Source organism: Miniopterus schreibersii, assembly GCF_964146895.1.
Source record: "Miniopterus schreibersii genome assembly, chromosome: 4".
In the NCBI taxonomy this organism is placed as follows: domain Eukaryota; kingdom Metazoa; phylum Chordata; class Mammalia; order Chiroptera; family Miniopteridae; genus Miniopterus; species Miniopterus schreibersii.
Genome location: NC_138105.1, coordinates 94,558,456 through 94,585,155, shown reverse-complemented (window position 1 = coordinate 94,585,155; position 26,700 = coordinate 94,558,456). Strand labels below are relative to the sequence as shown.

Sequence of the window (26,700 nt, the reverse complement as noted above, 5' to 3'; positions counted from 1 at the left end):
GGAGAATGCTTTGGAAACATAGTCAAGAGGCAGTTTTCATAGTTAGTGATTGATTGCACATGAAGAATGTCAAGTGAAAAGGAGTGGAGCAGAGGAGAGGACCACTCCCTGAGATGGGGACCATGTGGGCAAGAGCAAGTTTGGGATGGAGGGAGATGATGACGTCCATGTTGGACATGCCTGTGGGACGTCCACGAGGAGACATCCGGTTGGACTCTTTCCAGAGCAGCCCATGTTATTCAGTCCACGGCTTTAAGGCAAGAGGTGAAGGTGTTAGCCGTTTGGGTATCTGAAGGACTTGTTTCCTAGGAAGAGGAAAGCAAGGAGAAGGCTAAGGGGAGGGTGCACCCGGTTGTGTCCCAGGAGTATCAAGGAAGCTTGTGGCTGGAGCAGAGTGAGAAAGCGGGAGGGCAGGAGGAGATGAAGTTTGAGGGGGGAAGGAGAATGGCGGCAAACAGATCCCTTAGGGACACGTGGCCCATCGCGAGAACATTGACTTTCACTCTGAGTGTGATGGGAGCCACTGGAGGGTTCTGAGCAAAAGAAGGACTGATCAATGTGGGCTGTTAAAGGACCCCTCTGGCTGCTGGTAGAGAATAGGCTGTAGGGGGCCAGAGGAGAAGCAGGAGGAGCAGTCAGGGGACGATTGCAAATCTGAATTTAGCTCCTCCTCTGCTTGATTAGTCAGTTTTCCCTTCTCTCCAAACAACCCCAAGGTCGCACTGGCTTACAAAAATAAATGTTTTTTTTCCTTGCTTTTAGATGATGAGTTGACTGGGTTTAGCTGATGTCAGCTGACCTCAGCTAGACGCGGCTGGGCTTGGATCAGCCTATAGATTGGGCTCTAGATCTTACATGTGATGTCTCTTTCTCCTTGGGCTGGTGGCTATCCAAGGCATAGTTTTCTCATGGCAGATAGAAGGAGAGATGAGATCAAGGCAAATCACAGAAGCACATTTAAAGCCTCTGCTCACGTCACCCCACCTACCTTCCATTGGCCAAATCAAGGTACACGGCCAAGCCCGACATCAATAGGACAGGGCAAGGAGACACGCATAGCGCACTTTAATGGGAGATGCTGTAAAGACACATGGCCAAAGTCTCAGGTATATGATTGTACAGCAAAGAAGGAGGGAAGAATTGGAAATAAACCAACCTTCCGTGTCCCCCCTCTGTTATAATTGACCTCATCCAATGTCATCAAGTTTGACCTTGTCACTTTCCTGTTTCTTTTATCCATTTGTACCTCTGGTCCCCTTCAGATCACACACTGCCTCACAAAATGGTCTCCTTCATGGTCTCCCGCCATCAACTCTTGTTTTTCCCCAACAACGCATCCTGCATGCCCCTGCCTGAGCTTCCTTCCAACATGCCGATGCTGCTGGAGAAACTTCAGTGACCTGCCAGTTAGCAATACAGGGTTCCCCAAATGCCAGTAATTTCTGTACCCCCATCATGGTTTGGTCAATCTGTGTTACATCTGTATTATTACTATTTAATGTTTTCTTTAATTTCACTTCATGCCAACTAAAATTTTTTTAGCCTTATTTTAAGTAGTAATAACCATGAAAGTTATCCATCTTTCTGAAAACATAAAAATATATGCTGATTAAGATAAACACGCTTGTGCATTTACCCTCTGAAGTCCCAAGAAATATGATAATTGCGTTAGGGGGCAGGACACACTGGCCTCCCACAGGCCCCTGCAGCTTTGTCACCTGTCCAGTCTTTATTGTCATCTCTACATATTTCCATTACCGGGATCATAATAGTCCCCTTGCTATTTGTGCAGCTCGCTTTGCTCATACTGTCCTTTGAGCCTGGGAGACCCTACCCCTTTCTCTTTACGTCCTTCAAGACTTGCCTGCTCCACCGGTCCCTGGTGCATGGTCCGCCCTCCCTTCCTGCTTCCCTTGCAGTCTAAGCCCACACCCAGTGTGGGCTTCTCTCATTGTTTCACGTGCGCCACTATCAACGACTTGGTTCCCAAGTGCCTCAACTGACACAGCCTGTGTTCACCAGCCTTCGCCTTGGGCATCAAAATAGGGCTGTTTCTGTGCTGTCCCATCTCAGTGCCTGTCACCATGTATTCATCTCCCTGCCCTTTCTCTGCTTCTCACTCCCTGGCTCATTCCTCCTTTTCTTTAACAATAGGAATCAAATATTGCCTCCTCCAGGAAGCTGCCAGGACTCCTCCCACAGCTTGCTGTATTTCCTTCTCTCTGAGCACATGTCACATGTGCACGTGGTCATTGATGCACTTACTCATCTCTCTCCCCCACTGGACTGGCCATGGGCTCCTCAAGGAGAGGGTCTTGCTGGGTTATGTGTCCCAGGGCACAACATAGAATAGGCGTTTAGTCTTCATTGAATTTTTTAATCAATTTGAGTTAAGTAACTTGAACTTTGCTGTTTCAGTAGCACTATGTGTTGAGGGCAGAGATCTAACCTCTCTTTTCCTTCCCAGCATTGTTTGCCCCAGGTAGGCAAACAGTAGGTGCTTGTTAAATCTGCAGTAAGATGAGTTGCATAGGAAATGCAGGAGGCGGCTAAGGTTCACAATGAAAATTGGTGCCAACTGAGATAGTTTTGCAATTCTAAGCTTTATCAGGCCTAAGCTGATTTTGAATACCAAACCTGTCATGATTTTGGCTATTGAGGGCAAAGGGGGATGTATTTGGAGCCCTTTGCCTTTGTCCAGGATTGAAAAGATGTAACCCATGTTAGATAGTGAGTCCTGGCCATTCTACATCAGGTCTACATCTGGAGATGGTGTCAAATTCTTTTCAGGATAGAACTGGTATCCTGTGTGTATGTGTGTGTGTGTACATGCGCGTGCATGTAAAACAGAGAAAAAGAGAGATAGCAGTCCAGATGCCAACACACCTGGAATCTATTTGTGAGGATCACTGGTTCAGTCCACAGCTTGGGCCATTCATTTATTTCTTGCTAAGTGAACATCTGGGGTTCAGTTTGAGATGCCAACAAGTTTGGATGGGATCTCAAAGCTGTGGTCAGGATGGAGGTCTGCTCGCCCAAAGTGGGAGTGAGAGAGGTGAGCAGAGGCCCTTAAACTATTCTGCAGACTTCAGCTCAAATGTAATAGCCAGAGGGTTGAGAAATTCTTCCCAGGCTGGAAAAGTATTCAGAACCAGGAATTAACCAAAGGAGACTCAGTCGGATCAAAGCACCAGTGCAACCCGAAAAGTACTCCTTTGCTCTTTCACTGTGTTCCTCTGCCACCCTCCACTCTAAGCATATCCAGGTCATCTTCCTTTTCCAGGGAAAAAAATAAGGAAATACTTGGACCTGAGCCAGGAAGGAAATGCTGTGCGAAAGTAAAGTTCTAATTAGTTATAGATGAGAATTGGTCACAGATAATTAGTCTACATTCCTTGGCTCACGCCTGAGGAGGCTTGAAAGATCTTTTGTTGCTAGATGTGTAGACATATATCTAGATACCTAGATAAACACCCAGGGAAGCACGCCATCATTAACAGAACTTGCCGAGTACGAGTGTTTAGAACAGAAATGAAAGGGGAATTTGTCATCCACAGGCTAGGAATGTTTGCATCTTCTTGCTGTCAGGACTTTTTCTTTCCTTCTTTCTTTTTTTCTTTTTTCTTTGAACTTTCTCAAAACAAAAGGAAAGGCCAATGGGTTCAAACAGGATCATTTTTAAACAGTGCACTCCCAGGAACTGTGTGCTGAGCCGCACCTGCCCTCTATGACATCTACCAGCGAGGGTATTTCTCCTTCAATTTGCATCTGTCATTTTCCTACCTGTGGGTCGGAGGGGTTGGAGACCTAGGTGAGGGGCCTGGAGAACATGGGAAGTCTGTGGCAGGCTGTGCTCATGCCTCCCAGTTCAGAACCGGCTTTGCTGCACTGTTTGGGGGACTGTCAGGGGGAGAAATCCACAGTGCCCGAAGTATTTTTCTCTTGATTCCTGGTAGAAATGACTGGGCATTAACGACAGGCTGCTCAAGGCTTGCCTCGCGTCTTTATGGACTGTGCTTTTGCAGAGCTATGCTGACTTCCAAGGAACTCAGTCCCCCCTGCCCCCAACCCAGCTCTCCTATGTTGATTCTCAGGCAACACAGACAAGAAAGAGTTAGCCTTTGGGGGCTTCCTTTTCTCACCCCTTGTTTTGCTGATATAGAAGCCTCCCTCTCATGCCCCCTGTGGTATAGGGACTCTCACCCTCACTCTGGCTTCCTTCAGCTCAGGAGCTCTCCCTGCTTCCCCCCATCCCCCTGGACAGGTCAGCTGGTGTGGGCCTCCTGCTCCATGCTCTCAGGACCTCTATCAAGCACTGTGGCAAAATGTGTTTAATCATTACTGTTGCGATTGCAACCATCAAGTAACCTGATTGCAATACTCTGGAAGGTCCCCCGTGAGCTCCTCTGGTTTAATGGCCCAAGTGGAGGCGCCAGCACATGGTGCTTGGACAGCAGTGCACAGCAACTTGTGGAGCACTTTCTGATTGTCACAGTTTCACCTCATCTGTTCCTCAGTAATTCTGTGGGATAGGTGAGGTAGGTATTCACTCATTCATTCATCCATTCAGCCAGCCAACCTACCAACCAAGCAAACAGCAAATATGTATTCAGCACCTTCTAGCTGCTAGAAACTATCCTAAGCTCTGAGCTGCAGCGAACAAAGCAGACAAACATCACTCTTCTCACGGTGCTGCACATTTGAGCAGTTGGTATCATTGTTCCTGTTTTCACACGAAGACACCAAAACACAGAGAGGTTAAATCTTAAGCACACACAGCTCATTTAGAGCTGGATTTAGAACCCAGTATCCTATCCAGCTCTCAGAATCAGGAGAGTAGAATAGGGATCTTAGGAACCATCTCATCCATTCTTTCTGATTCCCATAGGAGTCCAAGGTTCAGAGAGGTGCTGTGGATTACACACAGCCCAGCTTCCCTAAGCCCCAGCCCAAGCCCACCTCACCCCCCTGTCTCAGGCTGGTAACGACTCTTTAACAAAGCACCACGGAGCTGGTAGCTTGTAAACAGCAGGAATGCATTTCTTACGGTTCTGGAGGCTGGGAAGTCCAAGATCAGGGTGCCGGCAGATTCCTTGTCTTTGGGAACCCACTTCATGGTTCACAGATTGACATCTTCCTGCTGCTTCCACACATGGAGAGAAGGGCAAGGGAGCTCACTGGAACTTCTTTTATAAAGGCACTAATCCTGCTCATGAGGGTTTTACTCTTATGTCCTAATCTGCTCCTCAAGGCCCTTCTTACTCCCATCACCTAAGGAGTTAGGATTTCAGCATGCGGATTTGGGGGGACACAGACATTCAGACCGTAGCAACCTCCCTTACTTTCTCAACCAACACAGATTTCATGGCCTTTTTTCACAGTGACTACAAGGCCATTCCCTCAACTCCCTTGCTCCACGGTTGCCTGGGTAAACCCTAATTCAGTCTTGGGTCGTTTGCACCCTGTCACCCAGGCAACTTGATGAGGCTGGAGAATAAACACAGGCTATGTGGCCGAATCACACTCACAGCTCAGGATCACTACCCTTGAGTGTGACTTGCTGCCTCCCGCCAGCCCTCCAGCCTCCCCTAGTGGGTTCACTCTCCTGCTCTTTCCTAGACAACTGTTTCTCTTTCTGTCCTCAGTCATCAAACACCTCATTCATTCTCCTCGGTCTCTCCTGAGGACCTAGCTTTTTTCACTGAGACAATATAAGCGGTCGGAAGAGACTTTCACAGACTCCCACAACCACATCTGCCATACACTGTGCCCTGGCCTCTGCCTCCCCAGCCGTGGCCACAGATGACCCGTCTTTGGCCTTCTCAGAGGTAATTGCCATCCCTTGTGCACTGGAATTTTCTGCCACCTATTCATGAGCCTCACTGTAAAAGTTTTCCCTTGTTTTCCGGATCCCTCTCATCAGCATATAAGCGTGTTGCAATTTCCCTCATCTTAAAAATTAAAAACAACAGGACCTCTCTTGACCCTCTATTGCCTGCTGACTATCAACAGAACCCCTCGAAATTATTATTTTCCCTGATTTTCTCCTCCCACTCTTTCTTGAACCACTCCAGTTAATAGCTCACCTCTACCTCTGAGCCAGGCCGCTCTTCCCGGGTCACCGAGGAGCCGCGCACTGCCAGATCCAGTGCCACCCTCGTCACAGCGTTCAGCAACCGGCTGCTCCCTCCTCTCTCCTTGGGGCCCTTCCCCGCTGGGCCCCCACAGCGCCACTCTCTCCTGCTTCTCCTGCGCTCTGGCCACTGCCTGCTCCGGCCTCTGGTCTCCAGTGCAGCCAGGACTCAGTCCTCCTCTTCTTCCCTCTTTCCTTCATCGCCCATGAGGCCCACATCCGGTTTGTGGCTTTAAATACCACCGACATCTCTATGTTGGCCTTATCCCTGAGCCCAGATTTGCTTATGCAGTTGTCTATGAGGCATCTGCTTTTGGGTGTTTATAGGCATATCAAATGTAACTTGTCCAAATCTAGTCCCCCCAAACCATCCTCCCCCATCTCCGGTGACAATAGTTCCAAAGTTTCAGATGCACAGGCCAAAATCTAAGCATCCCCCTTAATACCCCTCACCTCCAGGCCATCATCAAATTCTGTCTTCTCTACCTTCAAAACGTTTTCCTCTTAACATGTCTGCGTCCTCCACCCGGACAGCAGGATAAAGAGAATTCCCCAGAAGGGAGGAGTATGTGCAAACCCCTGAGGCAGAGGGGGATGTAAGACCAGAGTATCTCAGAAAGGACCCAGGAAGGACAGAGGCCTTACTCTCGAGTCTGGATAGCTGCCTGCCCTATTGGCCCGCTTATGAAATGTGGGGTGAAGAGATCATGATGGGGATCTGAGCTTTGGCCACAGCCAGGTGGTTGGCTGTCTGGAAGGGATCTGGCCAGCTCTGAAGGATAGACGTGACCCTGTTAAGTTGCATGTGCGTTATGTTTGCAGTGTATGTTGTATATGTGTGTCTGTGTGTGTGTATTCACACACATGCATAAATACGTGTTTTCTCCCACCCTAGACATGTTTTCCTGGAGTCTGAGCCCTCAAGTGTACAAATGTAGTTCCATGTACAATCCGTGTTCATGACTTTAGTCCTAGATAAAGCAGCCTGTTGTCACAGCCCCTGGGGTTCCCGGCGTTGTTTTAGGAAAAAATGACTTAGGCCTTGTGTCCTGGAACAAGAGGACACGTAGGGCGCTTGGCTCGTTCTCCGCAAAGCCAGCAGTGTCCCATCCCGCTGCAGCTGCAGCCAGGGCTCCTGCCCCGCCCCCACCCCTTCTCTCCTGGAAACAAGGTCTTCTGGATCGTCTCTGGGCACTGCAGCAGGGGGACGGGTCAGAGGCAAGGCGGGCTCGGGTGGCTGATGCGCTCCGCATTCCCCCTAACAACTGTGTAATTGGAGGAAAATTGGTCCAACGTGAGGCGCGGGGAAGTTCAAAAGGGGTTGTTGAGAGCTCTTGGTGTTTGTTTTCTTTTCATGCCTGATTCTGAGTTGGATCCCAGCAAAGCAAGATCCTGGGCAAGCCCCAGAGCCTCTGGAACTGTGTATATATATCTCAGAACAGTCACCTGCATGGACTGGCTGGGACTGAGAATAGCCTGGGTGAGGTTTTGCATGAACAGACCCTTTAGGCTTGAGAGGGGAACAGAGATAAATGCTCTTAAAGAGGTGGCTCGGGATTCCTCCTCCTGCCCTGGGGACAGTGATTTCCAGGGGCCTTCCTCTGAAACCAGAGGGGTAGGGTCATTAAATAGGCTTTGGGCAGTAAGACCAAGGGGGCACAGGTTCAGCCTTCTAGTCTGCTTTGACTCAGTTTCTCCAGGTGTAAAATGGGCAAAAACTCTCTGTTCCTGGCCTTTCTCCTAGGATCATTGCGAGGCCCCCAGTCAACAAGCACCAAAGAGTTAAGGAAGCAGAAAGATGATGGTCAAAGCACTGACTTTGGTATCAGAGAGAACTCTACCCAACCTTATCCATCAGCTGCATGACTTCGTACAAGCTCCATAGCTTCTCTGTGCCTCATGGCAATAATGTAAAATAATGACAGTAACCATGGTTTCTTCAAGAGTTGCTTTAGGGTAAGATGAGATAACGCGTGTAAAACATCTCACAGGGCACTTAGCATGCCATCCGTGCCCTGTATTGACAGGAAAACGGAAGAAGCAAAAAGAACAAAGAGATCACTCTCATTGCTTTGATGCTGAGCAAGTTGGTTATTATGATCGTTCACGCCAAATATCCAAGTGTCCCTGTAGATTTCCCAGCTTCCTTTGCAGTTAGGTTTGACATGTGACCAGTTCTAGCCAATGGATGGAGAGCAGAAGTGACATGCATCACTACCAGGTCAAGGAAGTTAAGAGCTTGTGCTGGTGCGGCTCCTTCCTCCCGCTCTTCCTCGGGCTCTGCGGCCTTGGACGCCACAAGATCTCTACGGCATCTTACGAGATGGAGCAAGTGTTTTATGCAAGTGTAGAATCTGTACCTACTGTGTTAACCCAATGAGATTTTGGAGCTCATTTGTTACTGCTAATAGCCTTGCTGACCAATACAGTCATCTATGAAGGAGAAATAAATCTCCAGTGTTTCTGACTTCCTGGGGCACCTAGGATGGTGACAGTGATAACAACAGTAGCTACAACAGCTACCATTTATTGAGTCTTGGAGAAACACTGCAAAGCTCATTGCAGAAGTTAAACCATTCAGCCCTCTTAGGCATCTTATGGGCACTTGTTTTGCTATTACATAATAATTGTGTCTCTAAAATAAACTTTAAGTTATTTTTAAAAAGGATTCTCTTAAACAACTTCAATGAGAAAAAATTTGCTCAGGGGCAAGAGTTTTAGACTATGGCAGCAAAGTTATTTCTCCTACAGAAATGTCAAAAATAAAGGTTTCTAATTGCTATTAGGACATTTTGAAGTTAAAATTAAAAATAACAGATTTCCAGAATTGGCATAAGCCAACCTCAATGTCATTGAGCAAATGCTGAATTCTGTGAAAGACAAGACTTAGGTCAACTTGCTTCCAAACCATCAAAATGAATTATGGCTTGGTCCAAAGTGCTATTCCAAAGAAACTCCATTAGATTTCAATAAAACTGCTATCAGAAATTAAAAATAACATTTAAAAAAGGAAATTCCAATGGCAAAGAAGAGCCAGTCACCCAACTGAAATGGCCATGGGTGTGGAGGCAAATAGGCATTCTTCGAACCCATGTGGGGACTGTTTCTGAGGAAGACAGTGCAGTAAACCAACAACCATCACAAATCAGGTCTCTTACTGAACTGATCAGGTTGCATCCAATTTGCATTATGAAGATTTGCATAGCAAGGAAAAAAACTGAATTTTATTTGCTTCACAGGCGAGGAAACTAAGAAACTATGAGGCTATCGGTGGCTATGGCAAACAACTGTGGAGACAGCTCCAAGTCAGAGTTCTCTGCCCTTTTGACTCTTCTCACAGAGTCCCCTGATGTGACGTCTGTGCATCCTCATGGATGATGGTGCCACCTCTGAGCTGGGACTGGAGGCCTCTGCAATTTGGTTCTGGCCTTGTCCTGGAGCCTGCCATCACCCCTGGGGCTTCTCGCCTGGAGTCCCCACTCCCAGGAAGCCCTGGGCTTCCCTCATGTGGGGAGGGGTGAGCCCAGAGTTTCTCTGAATAACCAAGTCAGTTTGGCCCGTGCTGCTGGGAGAGGTTGGTGTTTCTGAAAGTACCAGTGGACCAGGAAGTCATCCCGGCTGCCTAGGAAAGTGCCTGGAGAAGGAGGGCTAATTGATTTCATTACTAAAGCAAACAATTCTGTGACTCTGGGAGTCAGCACACTGACTTCCTCCCTCCCTCGGTCCCTGGGGAAAAGGGAGAACTTGCTCTGTTGTGGTGCTGGGCCTGTTGCTGACATACCATGCTGCTTTCTGTTCTGGAAGCCTCTCATCCCACCCTAACCTAGTGAGGGGAAGCACTGAGCCCCACTCCCTTCATGCCTGAAGCTGTCTCCAAGAAAATTCTGGAGGTTACAGACAGACTCAAGCAAGTGGGCCCTCTGGGAGTCCTGTTCATCTCCAAACAGGATGGCTTCCCTCACCTAGCCCAGGAAGGGTATTGATTCTTCAGGCTCCCCAAATTGTCCATTCCTACTTTATGATTTATTCATGAAATTCAACAGTCCTTATTGAAGGAAGGCCCCTGCATACCTGGGGCTGTGTCAGCTAAAGTTGGGACACCAAGTAGATAGTGGACACATTTCCCACTCTCAAGGACCTTAAGAACATAATGCGAAGATGAGACCCACAATTAGGCTGTAAGTCGAGACAGTGTATAGAGTTAAGGTAGATATCATCATTATCCATAGTAGTTAAGAGCACGGGTTTAGTATCTGGTGTCTGGGTTCAAATCCTATCACCATCATTTTGGTCAAGTTTGACTTTGGGCAAGTGCCTTAACCTTCTTAGGTGCTCTGTTTCCTTATTAGAGGGTGACTGAGAGTACTAGCTCAAAGTATTTCTGTGGGGAATGAAATGAGATGGTAAAGTGATTAGTACGTGCCCAACTCATGGTCTTTGTGTTATTACTAGTACTGCTATTAGTTGTCAGAACATGTTTGGGAGACTCCAGTGGTATAAACACCCCGAACCTTCTGCATGGTGGTCCTCCCTTCTCTGTTCCTTTCAGCAGTGATTGATAATTTCAACTCATCAGTTGCTCAGGCAGTCGCCCCAGGGGTCACTTTTAGCACCTCCAGTTTCATAACTCCCTCAATCCTTATATTCATTCAGTTACAAAGCCATGTTGATTATGTATCACATGTGTCTCTCGCACTCCAGTACCACTCTCATCCTAGCCAGGTGCTCACACTGCCACATTGACTACTCAGCAGCTCTCTTACTGGTCTCCTTGTTGCCATTTTCACCCTCTTTCCAAACAGGTTTACTGCTACTCAAGAGAGCTTTCTAAAATCCAAACCAGATTATCACTCCCTCGCTCACACCCTTTCTATGGCTCCCTGTGACTTTCAGTAAACAGCCACGTCCAAATCCTTTATCATGACCCCCAAGGGCCCTCATGATATGACCACTGCCTGGCTCTGCAGCTGCATGGCTCGTGTTTCTCAGGTCACCTGATATTCCAGCAATGCAGGCCTGCTCCCTAAATGCTCCTCCATGTCCTAGCCCTCCATGGCCTGCACATACTGCCCATGAGATCTAGAACCCGTGTCCTTTTCTCCTGAAGAGTCCCAACCGTGCTTCAAAAGTCAAGTCCACATTACTATCTTTGGGAAGGCTTCCTTCACCCAGGTCTGGGTTAGCTGCCCCTCCCACAATAACTTCCCTGACAAGATTGTGGTGTAACTTCTTGTTTTCATGTCTGTTTCCACTGGCATCTGGCATTTTATTCATGCAGATGCAGGAAGGGGCTGGATATTATTCATCTTTGTACATTTATATTGAAAAATGACCACAAAGATGGATGGATGGATGGATGGATGGATGGATGGATGGATGGATGGATGTTAGATGGATGGATAAATGAATGGTCAGAAGAATATACCTAAGGAACTAACAGTAAAGGTAGAACAAGGTCCCTACTGTACAGGACAAGGCCTGACAAGCTAGCCCAATAATCACTGCCCCCCCCCCTTGAGTTCCCATAGAAAGAACAAACCAGTCACACTCTGGCCAAGCATAACCCCATAACTCATTGTAAGACATTGTGTTTAAATCGTTCCTTTTGTGTTGCTAAAGGTCCCCCCTTGTTTCCTGTACCAAAAGCTGACAGCCTGACAAATTATTGGAAACCCCTTTACTGCAGTGCCTTTGTGGTTACTGAGCATAAAGTGAGAGAAGAACTGAGGGTCAGGGCTGCAGTTCGGCTCTTACGTGGGTGAGACGCCGCAACTGTAGCGCTGGCCAGCTAATAAAGGCTCCAAAATTCAAACACAAACTCTGCTGGTTGTCTGTCGCGGATCACTGCAGAACAGATGGATGGATGGACGGACAGATAGTGATTGAAAGAATGGATAAATTAATGGTTGAATGGTTGAATGGATAAATAAATGAATGAATTCAACAAACAACGTGGCATAAACCTCTAACTCGATCTCACACCCGGGCACCTCCAGGAAGGTCATCAGCAGTACTACAAACACAAGGCTCTGTTTCTTGAAGCTTCATAGTTCAGGCTGAAAAGCCATGTAACCTTACAACTAGAAGCCAGTGGGGTTTTGACATTGATGCTCCCCACCATTCCATCAGGAGAGCTGAGAAAGGGTGTTGATCACAGAGGGAGTTGGGACCCCCACATGGGCTTCATCCCATCACTGACCTGGCCTGTGGCCCATTTCTTGACCTCCTCAGGTCTGTCCTCATATGGGTCCCTTTCAGTTTTCTTCTCCATCCACTCATTACGGATTTATTACCAACTTGAACTACAGCAGGAGAATTCCACTTCTGGGCCCAGGGTGACAGAGCGGTAGATGACATGAGTGATGGAGGGCGCCATGGCCAAAAGCCGCTGTTGGCAGCCCAGTGCTCACCTTTCCCTCTCAGGAGAAAGGCACACTTCATTCTGTTTATTTTCCTGTTCAGGGCTGCTCTTAGAGTAGCCACATGAGAAGTGCACCTTGTACAGTGTGGAGCCTTCATCAGCTCTTTGAGGAAGCCCTTCCAGGCCGGTGTGGTTCACTAAGTAAACATGAATTAATTCTGGAATGAACTGGAAATGAGATGGAGTATGGACTTCTTGTGATACCAGGCCGAAGTGGAAAGACCTGGAGGCTTTGGAGAGAAGAGCCCAGGCCAGCCTAGCCACCCTAGACTCCTCATTTGGGGTTTACGAAGCAGCAGGCAGAGCACAAATGGCTAAATTTGGCTGTGTTTTTATTTTTGTCCAGCCACAAATACTGGCAAAGAACTGAAAACGATTCCTTCCCTTCCTAGAGCCAAGCTGGTTTTATTTTTAGCCTCAGCTCTAGTTTAGGGCTTTTAGCACGCAGGCAGCAGTCGGCTGGATTTTAGGATGTTTGCCTAGACTGGAGTTTTGGTTGCCTGAGTGTAACTCTCGCCAGTCTTTGTGCAGCTGCGACAATAGAAGGCAGTTCCAGACCGAGGCACATGGAGATCCAATTCTGGCCTGAGGGACCTCCAGGAGAGTCCTTTTCAGGAATGGAGATGCACTCAGGGGGGATGGTGTCTGGGCTGGGATGGAAGGAGTGGCAACTCTGGATGAAAGAAAGGAAAGGTAAGGGGCAGGAAGCTGTGTTTATTGAGAGGCTTCAGGTAGCACAGTGGTTCAGAACCAGGGCTCTGGAGGCTCACCACCTGGTCCAGATCCTACCTCTACCCCTTCCCCACACTGTGGCCTTGTGGAAAGTGCTCAATTTCTCTAGGCCTCGGTCCTTATCTGTGAGATGCTTCTGAGCTCTGCTGCCCAAGATCCTGCACATCCCGCCCGTAACATAGCATCTGACATGCAGTTAGGACTCAACAAGCACCATTTTGATTGCTACTGCCTGCTGTCATTGTGATGCTAGACACTTATGCATACACTGTGTCATTAAGACTTACAGCAACCCAGTGAGTACGGTTATTTTGCAGGTGGAAAACTGAGGCTCAACAGGCTAGGTAACTTTCCCCAAGTCCCACAGTGAGAACATGATACAACTGGACCTGAACCCCACCCTAGCCTTCCTGTCGTATGACTACGCCCTCTCCAGGACCAGTACTTGCTCCTGATTTAAAGGGACTTACCACTAACTATATGGGAACTGCTCTAAATAAAGAACTAGATCCCCCTCATTCTCCTCTCCCCTAGCCCCCCCCCCTTTCTTTATGCTTTAGTGACAGGGACACACAAAGTGCAGATACTGGGAGGGATCTGAGAGCACTGGTCAAATTCATAGAGACAGAAGGTGGAGTGTTGGCCACCAGGCACCAGGCGGAGGAGAGTGGGGCCTTGTTTGATGGGTATAGTGTTTCAGTTTTGCAAGACAAGAAAGTTCTGGAGATCTGTTGCACAGCATTGTGGATATACTTAACACTAGTGAACTGTACACTTAAAAATGGTTAAGATGATCAACTGTATGTTATGAGATTTTTTTTTTTACCACAGCCTAAAAAAAAAATGTTAAAAAGAGCACTGGCTTGGTGCCAGGTGGGCACTGAAAATATCAAGGGGAACACTTTGTAAAGTATATGATTGTCTAAACACTATGCTGTACACCTGAAACTAATACAAAACAATATTGAATGTAAACTGTAATTGAAAAATAAAATGTAAAGTTCTTTTGTAAAAAAAAAAAAGATAGCAGTGGTGCGGGAGTCAGGTGGGAATTTGAGCATATCCAGTCCTGCGTCAGTCAGGAGCCTCCGGGACAGTGCACTGCTGACAGCAGCCCTGTTCTTTGAGGTAGTAAATGCTCCTCTATCGTGCTTTGCCCTCTGTGACCTCCTTCTAGCCCCTGTCCCTCTGAAGTTTTCAGCCATCACCTGGGAAGAAAGGGGAAAAGTGGCAAAATCCCATCCTGGGAATATACCTGCCTGGTGCGGTGAGGGGAGCATGGGCTTCCAGGCTGGAAGCTGAGAAGCAGCTCCCTCTTTTACCCTTCGGTGGCTTAGCTCTCAAAGGGGATGCTGCAGATATATGCCATTCGCTCAGAGGAGAAACCCATCCAGGCTGTGAACTGCTCCTCTCCTTCTGGAGATTCTGGGTATCCTGGGGACAGAAGATTAGGGACACTGCTAGAGATGCCAGGGCAGAGAGGCATGGAAGTGAGCATGGAATAGGGTCTCCTTCCTGGCCCCACACTCCCAGGAGAGCAGCCTTCATGGAGGCCACAACAACACTCAGTGTCCCTTGGAAACTCAAGTGGCCTTCTTTTCTGACATTAGCATGGACCATTCCCAGGGGAGAGGCCAGCTCTGCTGCCACCATCCAACATGGGGCATCCCGACTGGGCTGAGTTTTATCTCCAGCCACACTGCGCACCTAGACCGTGGTCCCTGACCCAGGGCCGACTGCATCATGAGGCACAGTGGGGACAGTGCCCAGGGCCAACAATACTTTTAGGGGCCATGAAAATGTTTTAATATCTTCTAAATTTAGAAGAAAAAACTGAGCCATCAGGTCAAAGTACATATTATAATATATATTAATATGTTTGGTTTTATATCAACGTAGTAAAATATAATATCTAATTTTTTATTTTGTTATGGAGGAAGGTGCCCAGAAAGTCAGAAGTTCCCATGAAAATCATAATGCAGCCCTGCCCTGCTCTGGTCCAAAGAGCCAGGCTGGCAGGGACTCCCTTGGGCCCCTCAACCCACGGCGACGTTCCTCACCCTCTTCCCTGTCCCTATAGCAGCTGCTGTCTGCCCCTGCCCGTCACCATTTAGGATCTGGAATATTTTCCCTGGTATTGTATTTCTTTTGGGGGACCCATTTCACATACCAGTTCCACCACTTGGCTGTAGCTCTCCAGAGCACGGGGTGAAAAAAATTCAACAGGCTTGTCTGGGGTCTGTGGGAAAGCTGCTGTCACCCCTTAGTGGTCCCTCCTGGGCTCCCGAAGGGACAGGGGCAGCCCGCGTGCTCTGTCCTTGCTTACGAGGGACCATTGCCTTGTACCTCCAGCTCCGTTGACCGCAAGCTCCGCAAGGTGGAACCTGCCTTACACGTGCTGAGCACCGCACCCTGACCGACGTGGAAGCCTCCTAAGGCCCGCTGGTGGGCTCATGGGAGTCATGTCTGCAGATGATACGCGGCATCGAATTCAGTGCCCCTGACATGCTGTCATTCTTTTTCCTCTGTAGGCGCCTGAACAAGAATAAACTCCAGGTCCTCCCAGAGCTGCTTTTCCAGAGCACCCCGAAGCTCACCAGACTGTGAGTAGAGTGGATTTGTGTTCTCTACCTGGTGTCTTGCCCGGCTCTGGTTACATGGAAGGTGTGGCTGCCGGAACGTGGCCATTAGACCTCACTCGTGGAGGTGTGGAGCAGGGTGTTCATGTGCCGTGTGCTGTCCCCCCCCAGGCCTGGCTTTCTTGCTCCCATCCTTCAGAGGTCAGTGGCCTACGTGGCCAGTGGGGGCAGGCAGCCATGGTAGTGGACCTCCCCTGTGCAAGGAGGGAGGAAACTCTTCTGCTTAATGTGGGTCTGAACTTACATCAGGGAAATGCCCCGACCGTGGGGCCTGAGGTGAGTTTACTCACAGGAGACTGCCAGTGGCCCCAGAGGGCACGGTTTGGACTAAACATTTCACCGTCACCACCTTGCTGGCTAGAACGTCCTGCCTGCTGCCTGCTTCCGACCGCTGCCAGTCGGGGAGCCCTGGGTATAGAGGCCTGTGATTTTGTGGGAAATGAAAGAAATACCTTGAATTTTGCTTTGTCTTCTTGAATGGTCTAGGATATCACAGGGAGGGGAGAGTTGGAGATGCCTGTGTGCATTTGTTCAGTGTGAGAGTTTGGAAGCTCAGGAGCTGGAGATGCAGGTCAAGAGGGAGATTGTGACTCACGTGTTGCGGGTGCGAGGCGGGTGCTCATTATTGACAGTGAACAGCTCCATGATTTTGAATCTGAAACTTCTGCTGGCATTGACTAGGGCACATTATGGGGTGAACCGGGTTGTCCAGGGCTCGCCTTTCTGAATGGAGCTGTCCCGTGTCTGGCCGCTTAGCAGTCAGGCAGTGAGATTTACAGCCTGGCTGGGAGACTCTAACTTTACTGGGGAGGTGCCAGAGTGGTGGCCACCATTCTCATTTGCAATGGCTGTGTGTTTAATACGTACTTCTGCAGTCAAACAATGCATGTAGTTTCCGGGATAAATTGGGAAATATGAAACACATGTCAGCGTGTGCAATGAGGAATGAGTTCTGAATTAGGAACCTATATCTCTATCCATATCTGTCTGTTACACAGTGAGACTATATACATAAATGTATTTTAAAGGGCACTTTGTTGGAACAGGAGCAGGCAAGCTTTGGCTGGTGTGTCATCGGCACAGCGCCCTCTCTTGCCTGCTCTAGGACACCAATAATTTGTCAAGGTCCCTTCCCGCCGTGTATTCCGTTTCTCTTGCTTGGCCCACCTGGCCAACGTTGCTAAATGTGGGGAAGATCATGCCTCCCTTCCTACTATTCCACTCGGAATCCACCTGAGGGGGCTGAGGGTGGACGAGGCGCAGTGAGTGTCCAGCAGGGCTGAATAAGCAATACCAAGTGGGCATTCAGCGAAATCACCCTGATCTTAAACTTCCTCTCCTCTGTATAGGTGTTTCCTGAAATGCTCACCTAATAGCCATCTTCTCTCCACCCAGCACTGCGTTGTCCCTCCTCAGCCTGGTCCTGGCTAACCAGTGCAGGCTGTCTGCTATTCATCTCCCATCTCGGCAGCACTGTCCGGGTGAACGGGAGGTGCCTGGGCTGGGGCTGCTGGGAGGCTTTGAGCGAGTGGAGCCTGAATGTTCCAGTTACTGCAGGATGCCAGGTGGGCTGGTTCTTACTCGTGGAAGCTGTGACCTCGAGCTGCTCCCCACACCATCAGTGATGCCCATGTTGTGCAGGGCTGGTCTTGATCGTGGCAGAGGAGGCAGTCTAGGCAATGGTAACTTCTCTCGGAGCTGCTGGCGGCCAGGCCCGGGCAGGCAGCACGGGGGCATGGGACAGCCCAGGGTACTGTCCTCACTGCCACCTTCTAACTGGCAGAGGTTGGGAGAGTCCCTTTCCCTTCTGTGTCTAAATATATGCTCATCGGGGAAAAGGAGACATCCCCTCTTGCCTTCCACCTGCCTCACCAAGAGCTGTAAGCATCTGATGAGATAATGGTGTGTGTGTGTTTTCTAGGGTTTAAAGTGCTGTATGAGTGTAATCGCCAAGATAACTATTGTTCCTCCTACAGTCTCCATCTTCCCAACCTCGGTTTCTCTGGGAGCCGCGGAGAAACTAGGATTTGTTATGAACACTGACATAAATTGCACCGAGCTTTTTCTTCAAGCCAGGGAGCTGCACCAGGAAGGCAGGGATGATGCCGGGCTCATTCCGGTATCCCTCCCGCTGTAGATCCCAGCCAGGCTCAGAGTGTGGTGTACATGGGCACTCATGAATGGGTGGACGCAGGGATGAATGATGGAGGCCTAAGGATATAAACGGTGCTCTCAGGGAGCTCTGGTTCTTTTATCTGCCATTCATTCACTCACTCATTTATTCAGTAAGCTTTTCCCGGCACTTGTTCCCGCCTGGCCTCTGCACTGGTATTGAGCTGCGGACATGAAAGATGCCCAGTTCTCTGTGTGCCCCATCATGACACATTCTGAATTGCTGCCAGGAAGCTAAGAGCTAAATAATTTTTTTTTTATTGAAGCAGTTATATTAACCTAGGTTTGGGCTATAATCACCAATCCCCTTTCTCTCTGGGCTTGATCTTTGATTTTTCTTAATGGCCCTATTGTGTCTTTGTCTTATTTTGTCAGCCACTGGAGGGCCTTTTTGGAAGTAAGCAGGGTACAAATTAGAAATCAATATCTGTGCAATCAAGAGTGTGTATACATATGCCACTGGCTCTTTCAAAAGAGCAGTGCATCTCAATAGATACAGTGGGCCATTTTCCGGAGATGCTAAGTGTGGTTATTATGTGGCTGTCTCCTCCATCGTGTGCATGTGGGATACACAGCAATCCAGAGACACCGTCTTCTGATGACAGAATCCTTCTTTCTTATTAGATCTATAGATAAAATTGCTTAGTACTCAATGTTTATGCAAAAAATACCTTTTGGAAGGGCTATGGGCATGTCATTAGACTCCTTTTGAGTGTTGATGGAAAGATAATATTTATTGAGAACCTTTGCTACTAAAACAGTAATACTAACTAGTAAGTGACATAAATCCAACTAAAGTTAGTTTAACCCACAGAGGAAATGTATTAGTTCATATGCCTGAGGAGCCCAGTGACCGTTGGGGATGGCTTTAGGGACAGCTGGACCCAGGAGCTTGATGATGCCATTGGCCCTTCCTCTCCCTCTCTTCATCCCTTGGAACAGCACTCATGAGGGTGGCCCAAAGCAGAAGACTCCTAGCGTCCTCACCTAGCACCCTGGGTGGAGAGGGTACCCAGGGGAACAGTCCTGCAGAAGGGAACTGAGGGTAGATTGCTTAACTTGGCTACACATCCATGTCGAAGCAAATCACTGTTGCAGTGAACTGTTGTCCCCTGGGTGATGAAGTCTGGGCCAAGTGTTCATGCATGTATTTGGGGGTGAGGGTGTGCAGGGCCTGGGAGTAGGTTTTTTGGGAGAAAGAAGGATTCTGTCATCAGAAGACAGGGGAAGGATTCACACTTGAAAGCAACAGATGCCTACAAGTTACTGAGCTTCTACTTTCTGCACCTCCCCAGGCTTTAATTGAGTGCTCTGGCCCCTCATAGTACTGCAAGATAATAATTCTGGCAAACACATTAGTGCCAGGTGCTGTTCTGAGCACTTTATCTATAACCGCCCCCCCCATGTGATACTCCTAACAACCCTGTAGGGCAGGTACTATGATTATTACTATTCCCTAGATGTGAAACTCATGCTCAGAGAGGTGAAAGAACTTGCCCAATATCGTACAGCTACTGAGTGACAAAACCAGGATTCAAATCAGTGTAATCTGACACCGATTCTGTGCTTTTCTCTAGTATAATCAGCTCCTGCCTCTGCACTCCCATTTCATAGATGAGAAAACTAGAGCTCAGAGTTTAAATTACTTACCCATATATCCCACAGTTCTAAGAAGCAGTGCTACCCTGGACTCTCTGCCTCAATACTGAGGTTTAACCTTCACACTAGTCCTGCAAAGCTCAGAAGGGTTACCTAATTTACCCAAATTCATATAACCAGGAATGATGGAACAGGGACTCGAATGCGTGCCTGTGTCACGGCAGAGCCTTGCAGTTCTCTGTCATGCCATACTGTCATGCTAACCACTCTGGAGAGCTAGTTAGGACAAAAAGGGTTGATAATGAATGTAACTGTCATAAATCCCAGTGCCTCTGTGAGGCCTTGGCTGGTTACTCCACTCCCACCCTCTCAGACCCAGCACCGCCTGATTCAGTGCCTCATGTGTATATTAGCGGTGCATCTGCCCTCTGACGTTGTTCTCAAGCACACTGAGCATAGGTCAGAGACGGCGAGAGCCTGGGAGGGCCCTGAGATTCAGGTAATATCGCTGTAGTCTGTAAGACACCAAGCAAGGTCTCCGTCACGCCTTGGGCACTCATTAGCTCCCTCCCATCCTGATTTAGATCATAATGTTCTCAAGTGGGAGGACTGTGCTCCTGCCCTTTCCAGGTCTCCTATGGGCTCCTGACCCTGGGCTGAGCATAAGAGATGGCAATAAAGTGAAAGGGTTAAGGGGCTGCCAATTATGTGCTATGTGACTGGGCAAGTTACTTAACCTCTCTGGGTCTCAGGTCCTTCATCAATGAAACAGATAAAAATAGAACCTGCTTCTCTGTGTTGTTGGGAGGATAGATGGAAGTTACCCATGGGCAGTCTTTACCATAGAATGCAGCACATAGCAAGTGCTCATGAAAGGTGACTGTGGTTAACTTCTGCCCGCTGGCTGATGGAGTGGTGCCTAGGCTGGGGCGCTGGCATCTGTGGTGTGAACAGTTCAGCACCTGGCAACGAATTCAGGCTCCAAGAGAGATGAGGGCTGAGGGAAGCACTGCGCTTGAGTGGAACGATCCTGGTCCTCATGTGGCTCTGCCTCTCTGAGCCTCAGTTGTCTCATCTAGGGAGGATGGGCTGGAGCGTGGTCTATTTCATGGCCTATAGGTTATTAAATGTTTTGTGCCTCCCCTTCCAGCTTTCCCTTTCACCTGCACATGAAAGAGGGACTGAAGGATTTCTGGTATTTGGAGGTTAAGCAGTTAACGTTGCTAGAAATTCTTTAGCAGGAGCAGAAGACACAGTGAAAACGGTGATTAAATTCCCTCTGCAACTCACTGGGTTAGAGAGCTTGGAAGGAGATAGGGACACAGCGGTTCACAATGGGTTTTTAAGAGTCCGACTTTGCATCTGAGGATGAGCAGATCACCGCGGCCCTTTTGGAGCAGCTCTCCCGGACTCAGGTCCGAAGAGTGCGTTAAATACTTGGCAGTGGTTGAAAACCTGGGGCTGAATGGGCAGTGGCACTAGCAGTGGGACGGACACCTCCAATTATTTTCTCTTCAGTCCTCCGAGGCATTTTACAGCTTCTTCAAAATGCCACTGGGGTTAACCCTGCTGCCGCTCACTCGGGTCAGCGGAGTTGCCGAGACTCGGGATGTTAATCCCCAAGCAGCTGAAATCAATACCACACGTGGCCGACCCACTGAGCCCGTCCCGGGGGCTCCCATCGCGGCGGGGCAGGGCCTCCCTAGTGCTAAAGGCGCTAAAGGCTGCGGACCGCGGTTTCCGGGGCATGGGCCTCTCTTGACGAGCCTCCCAGGACTCCCGTTTCTGCTTCCTGTGCCTCTGCGTTTACCGCCTCCTGCTCTTACCGCAGCCGTGTGTATGCGTGTCCTAGGTCCCCGACAAAACTGGAAGCGGCACGCAGCAAAGTAAGCTAATGTCTCTTCGAGGGAGCCCGGTATTAGAGCGAAGAACAGGGGCCTGGGAACCGCACAGGCCTGGGTTTGAACCCAACTCTCTGGTGACCCTGGGCTGTGACCTCAGCTTCCTCAGCCTCCAGTGGGGTAGCGACACGGCAGAAGTTTCAGCTTGCCCCCGTCTCAGTTTGCTCAGGCTGCCCACGCAACGTGCCTCGTGCTTGAACAGCAGCGTATCTGTTTCTCATGGTCTGGAGCCCGGGAGCTAAGGCAAGGTGCTGGCCGGGGGCTCCCGAGGCCTCGCTCCGTGTCCTGCTTGGCCGTCTTCTTATGGCCTCTTCACAGGGTCGTCAGTGTGTTCACGCTCACCCCTGGTGTTTCTTCCTTTTTCCCTAAGGACAGTCCTGTAGGCTGAGGGCCCCACCCTGATGGCCGAATTTTAAGCTGTTCACCTCTTTAAAGGCCTGAGTTCCAAATACAGTTACAGCCTGAAGTACTAGGGACAGAGACTTCGACATCTGAATTGAGGGTGGGAGACGAGCACCTCATAGCTCCCAGGTGTGTACTGGGGATTTACCACGGGCGGGTGCTCTGCAATCTGCTTCTAGGCGTATTCTCAGCCTCAGCCTCAGCCTCAGGTTTAGGAGGCTAGATACTCTAATATCCCTATTTTAGAGATAAAGAAACAAGAGCCCTGGAGAGGGAGACAGCCTGCCCAAGGGCACGGAGCCAGTGACCGGCAGGATCAGAATTCAAACTTGAGCCTGCCTTGCTCCACAGCCCACATTTCCAGCCGAAGTTTTTATATGACAGTTGTCAGAAGTTGGTAAGCGCAGTGCCAGGCACCTGGTGGAAGCTCCATTTGTGCTAGTTCCATTATCTCTTTGACGCCCTAGAGGAGCCCAGATTGTTGACTGACTGGAGCCCGTACCTGTAGGTAGCACCTTCTGCTGCTGGTAGATTCTTTCACAGCCACCTTAGTCTTCCAGTTCTGCGCTGAGCTTTAAAACATAAGTACATGCAATATGTGTCTCTATAAAACTCCGTGTTGATGTAAAACGGTGCTATAAAAGTGAAAACCAGTGGAGAAAACAAAAACCGTGCTACTCCGTTTTCCAACGGAGTTGTCCTCTGATGTGCTGAAATGATAATAGGGCGATGGGAAAACCAATGGCTCAGGGTGCCAGGGGCTTCAGAGACTGCCTGCGGCCTGGAGCTAGAGCCCAGGCACTTGCTGCCCGCCGTGTGGCCCAGCCCTCAGAGGCCGGGGAGTGGACGGTGAGACCAGCCTCCCCGTCGCAGACATGGGGTCACTTTTTCCAGGGGCACAGCCACCTGAAGCTCATGGAAAATGTCCCTGCAAACTGGAACTCCGTTTCCTCCTCCCATCCCCCCATCCCCTGATCCCTGAACTGCGGCGAGGCCGCCTTCGGTGTGCTTTATGGGATGTTTCCTCACTTGCAAGCTTCATCACGTGCTGGAAGACTGGTCTAGCTTTGATCCGTGTGTGGACAGGTAATGGATTACCTAGGTGCCATGTCACTCTGGGGGTTTCTGTTTTGTGTGAGTTGCGCTTTCTCTGCAGTGCCTTCAACTAGAGCCAGGAGACAAGGCATGGAAGGTTTCTTTCCTCCTATGCTTCATTTAAGCTTTATCCAGCTGAGCACAGAAGCCTGTTGTCTTATCCATGGAGTTGATTACAAGGTTAATATGTAGAATTGTCTTGTAGACTCATACTATAGAATTTCAGGGCTAGGAATAAAAATTCTCTAGGCCAGTGATTCTCAAACTTTACCATGCAACTGAATAGCTGGATTGTTGTGAAAATGCAGATTCTGGTTCTGGAGTTCTGGGGTGGGATCTAAGAGTCCTCCTTTCTAACATATTTCCAGGTGATGCTCCTGGCCTAGGACCACACTTTGCAGAGCAAGGATCTAGGCGACTGTGGTTCTCAAACTTCTCATATAGGAAAAAAAAAATCCCTGAGGTCCTGGTTAAAATGATGATTCTCAGGCCATGCACCCCAGCACTCTAGCTCCGTAGTTCTGGAATGGACCTAGAGATTTGACTTTGTAAGTACGTACCCTGGGTGACTTTGGTATATGTCATCCATGGGGCATATTTTGAGAAACACCAATCTAGTATAGCCCCAGTTATTTTATAGGTTTGGGAACAGGAAAGGAGTCAAACATCTCAAGCACCTACTATGTGCTAGGCACCTCGTGTGTATGCCACCTTCTTTGGTCTTCTGTGCGGTAGATATTTTTATGCCTCCTACACAGATGATGAAGTGAGGCTTGAGGAGTTTAACTCACTAGGAATAAACCCTGGTCTTTCTGAACCCCTGTTTTCTGCTCTTCTATCTGTCATGAGCCTCCTATGAAATAAAGAAAGAGAAGAAAACCAAACTTCCAAGGTCCCGTATTTGTACTTCCATGCTCCTCTGAGCATATGTGAACACATGCACATATCTGAGGTCTAGGGTATTAATACTTGAAACGCGAAAAGAGAAAAATTTATAGACTTAAATGCCTGTTTGCAAGTAGGCCTTTCTAAATTCCCTACAACTTATCAGAGATAGAGTTGGGTTTTACATGTTCAAATCCTTTAGCCCTGTGGGCCAGCAGAACGACTTTCTAACGCGATCAGGCCATCGTCAAGCTGAGAACGTTCTGCCAGCTTGGAAAGTTTTATTTTATTTTATTTTTTTTTAAGAAAGAAAGAAAACCAAGCTGTGACTTTACAATGCTTTGGAATTACAGAATGTGCTTGTAATTTTTACAATTCTGCACAGACTTCTTTGCCACATCTGGTTGATATTATTGGCGGGGATATATGAGGGAATAAACCATGGACTGGAATGTGAAACATCCCACAAAATGAGTTTCTTATAGGTTGCTGCATAAAACATTTTGAGTCTCCCTCTCTTTGGAAGGGTGGCTTAAGTGATTTCATGGATTTAGTTGTGTGGGGGGTTGTTGTTTTTTTTTTGTTCAAAGGTAAGGGTTGTTGCTGTTCTACTTGGTGGGGGGTTCCGTGGTAGTTTTCTGAAGACAAGTGCCGAGGGTTAACCCTCCCAGAGTCATGCCATGGATCAGGGTGAGACAAGCCATCCTCGAAAGAGGCCAGACCAATCTTTTGAAAAGCACTGGCCGCTGGTGATCATGGTGATACGCCGAGGCCAACTGAATTGTCGCAGAAAAAAGAAGGCAGGGAGAAAGGGTGAGAGGTGTAAGGGCTTCAGGAAGCCCCCTGAGGCTTAGCTTGGGTGGCGCCTTCAAGTGCTGCTAACAAGAAATCAACTCCTCACACATACCGCCCGAGACCTGCACGCACCCGGGCGTTCTCTGTGCTGTATACACAACAGGAAGTTGGGAAAATGGGAAAATGAAACAAGCACCCAGCCGATACCTGGAACTCAGTCAGTTCCCTTTTGGGGACCTTCTTTCCCAATTCCCAGGAAGAGAACTGTGTGACCAGGCACCGCTAAAACATTCACTGAACGCGCAGTGTGGGCACGCGCGCCTGTGTGTGTGTGTGTGTGTGTGTGTGTGTGCGCGCGCGCGTGTGGCTGCAACGTGCTGGTGGTTAGGATGCTGAGTACAGAATGCAGACATGTCTAATCTGAGCCCGGAGGGTGGGAGCGTGGGCTCCTGGCCACCTGGCTGCTCCTCAGGCTTCCTTGGCCGGGCCCCACCTGCAGAGTTGGCCCGTTCCCGCACAGCGCCATGTGCTGCTCCGGCGCCCTGTGGCATGCGGTGGAGCTGGCAGCCTCCGCAGGACTGTGTGGCCCTCACCGCGGTGCTCAGATAACCACTGCGCTCCGCTGGCAGCACAGCCTTCGTTGGGAAGGACGACCAGAGGCCAGCTCCATCCACGCCTCGGAATCCTCATCCTCTATCGGGAGTTAGGAACCGTCCAGGGAACTGAAAATGCCAGGGAAGAACCGCGCTGTATGTGGAAAGTATCGGCCTTTGGAGGTGGGCAGTCCCTGAACACACATTCTCCAGTTGCCTGAATGATGCAATTGGACCCACATCTAATAATCTTGAAATATTTGTCCCTGAATCACATTCAGCATCAACAGAAACATTTCTAAAGAGCCTAATCATCTCTCATTTTCAACGCACATTTGGGAATCTCTTGAGAGGACAAATAGCATTTTAATTTGATGCCCCAAATTCTAGCGTAATTTCAAATCACGCTCGCGAAAGAAGTCAGTAACTTTGGCTCTCCTCTGGCTTTCCTATGGGCTCCGGATCCTGGATGTTGAACATTAATTTCCATCTGTAAGGTTTGCAGTCCATTTACAAAGTCCTGGAGATTGAAGCATGTAATGAAAGTGTTGACACAGTATTAACAACAGCAAAACTATGATAACACAGTACTGTCCAAACCAAATAGAACCGGAGAAGTTTAAGTAAATTTCATGCTCCTTGCCTGAATGTGGCGTGCTGGACCTGAGTTTTTGATTCATGGTTTAGAATAATATTTTAATGTTTTATTCATGATGTTTCTTTCTTCCCATCATTCTTTCTCTAATTCCCCTCACCCTTCTTAGGGTGATGAAGCCTGCTTGGACGTCTGGCCCTGTCTTGATTGGCGCTGCCTGGTGTATAGCCAAAAACTCTCCCCATCGTTGGCTAAGTGGAGTATTCAGCTTTTGAACTGATGGTTTGGCCTCTCATTGGCGTGTCTAGAGCTCTGGACTCAAATTTTTTGTCAATGAGTCAGCTTTTAATTGAAATATACATAGAATCATGCCAACATTTTTCCTAGTGAAGGGAGCATCTTGACTTTGGGAGGTCAAAATGCTCTATCTGCAGGAGAAAACCGCATTTCTAAGAGGGTGAAAGGGTAACCAGGGACTGGTACCCTCCATCTCAGTTCCATTTAATTTGGGATTCGGGAAACTCTAAGCCATGGATCATGATGCTCAGAGAGACCTAAATTTAATTTTTTTTTTTTTAAATGGAAATCACTGGTAGCAATATTGAAAGGAATGCTGGATCAGCGGTTTTATTAATATCATGGCCACTATCACCTCCTTCCTGTCTCTTCATTTCCTTTTTTTTTTAAAGCACATGCACGTAACATAACATATTACACACGAACTTAAAGCCTTCTCTC

The 26,700-nt window shown here is 48.6% G+C and overlaps 1 protein-coding gene across 1 annotated transcript in view; it reads left to right on the top strand.

Moving 5' to 3' along the window:
• Positions 1–26,700, top strand: part of SLIT3 (slit guidance ligand 3) — a 528,596-nt gene that overhangs the window by 78,783 nt on the left and 423,113 nt on the right. The window contains exon 4 of the mRNA XM_081135280.1: positions 15,818–15,889. Within this exon, the coding sequence (XP_080991406.1) occupies positions 15,818–15,889 (72 nt within the window). The remainder of the gene's footprint in view (positions 1–15,817; positions 15,890–26,700) is intronic.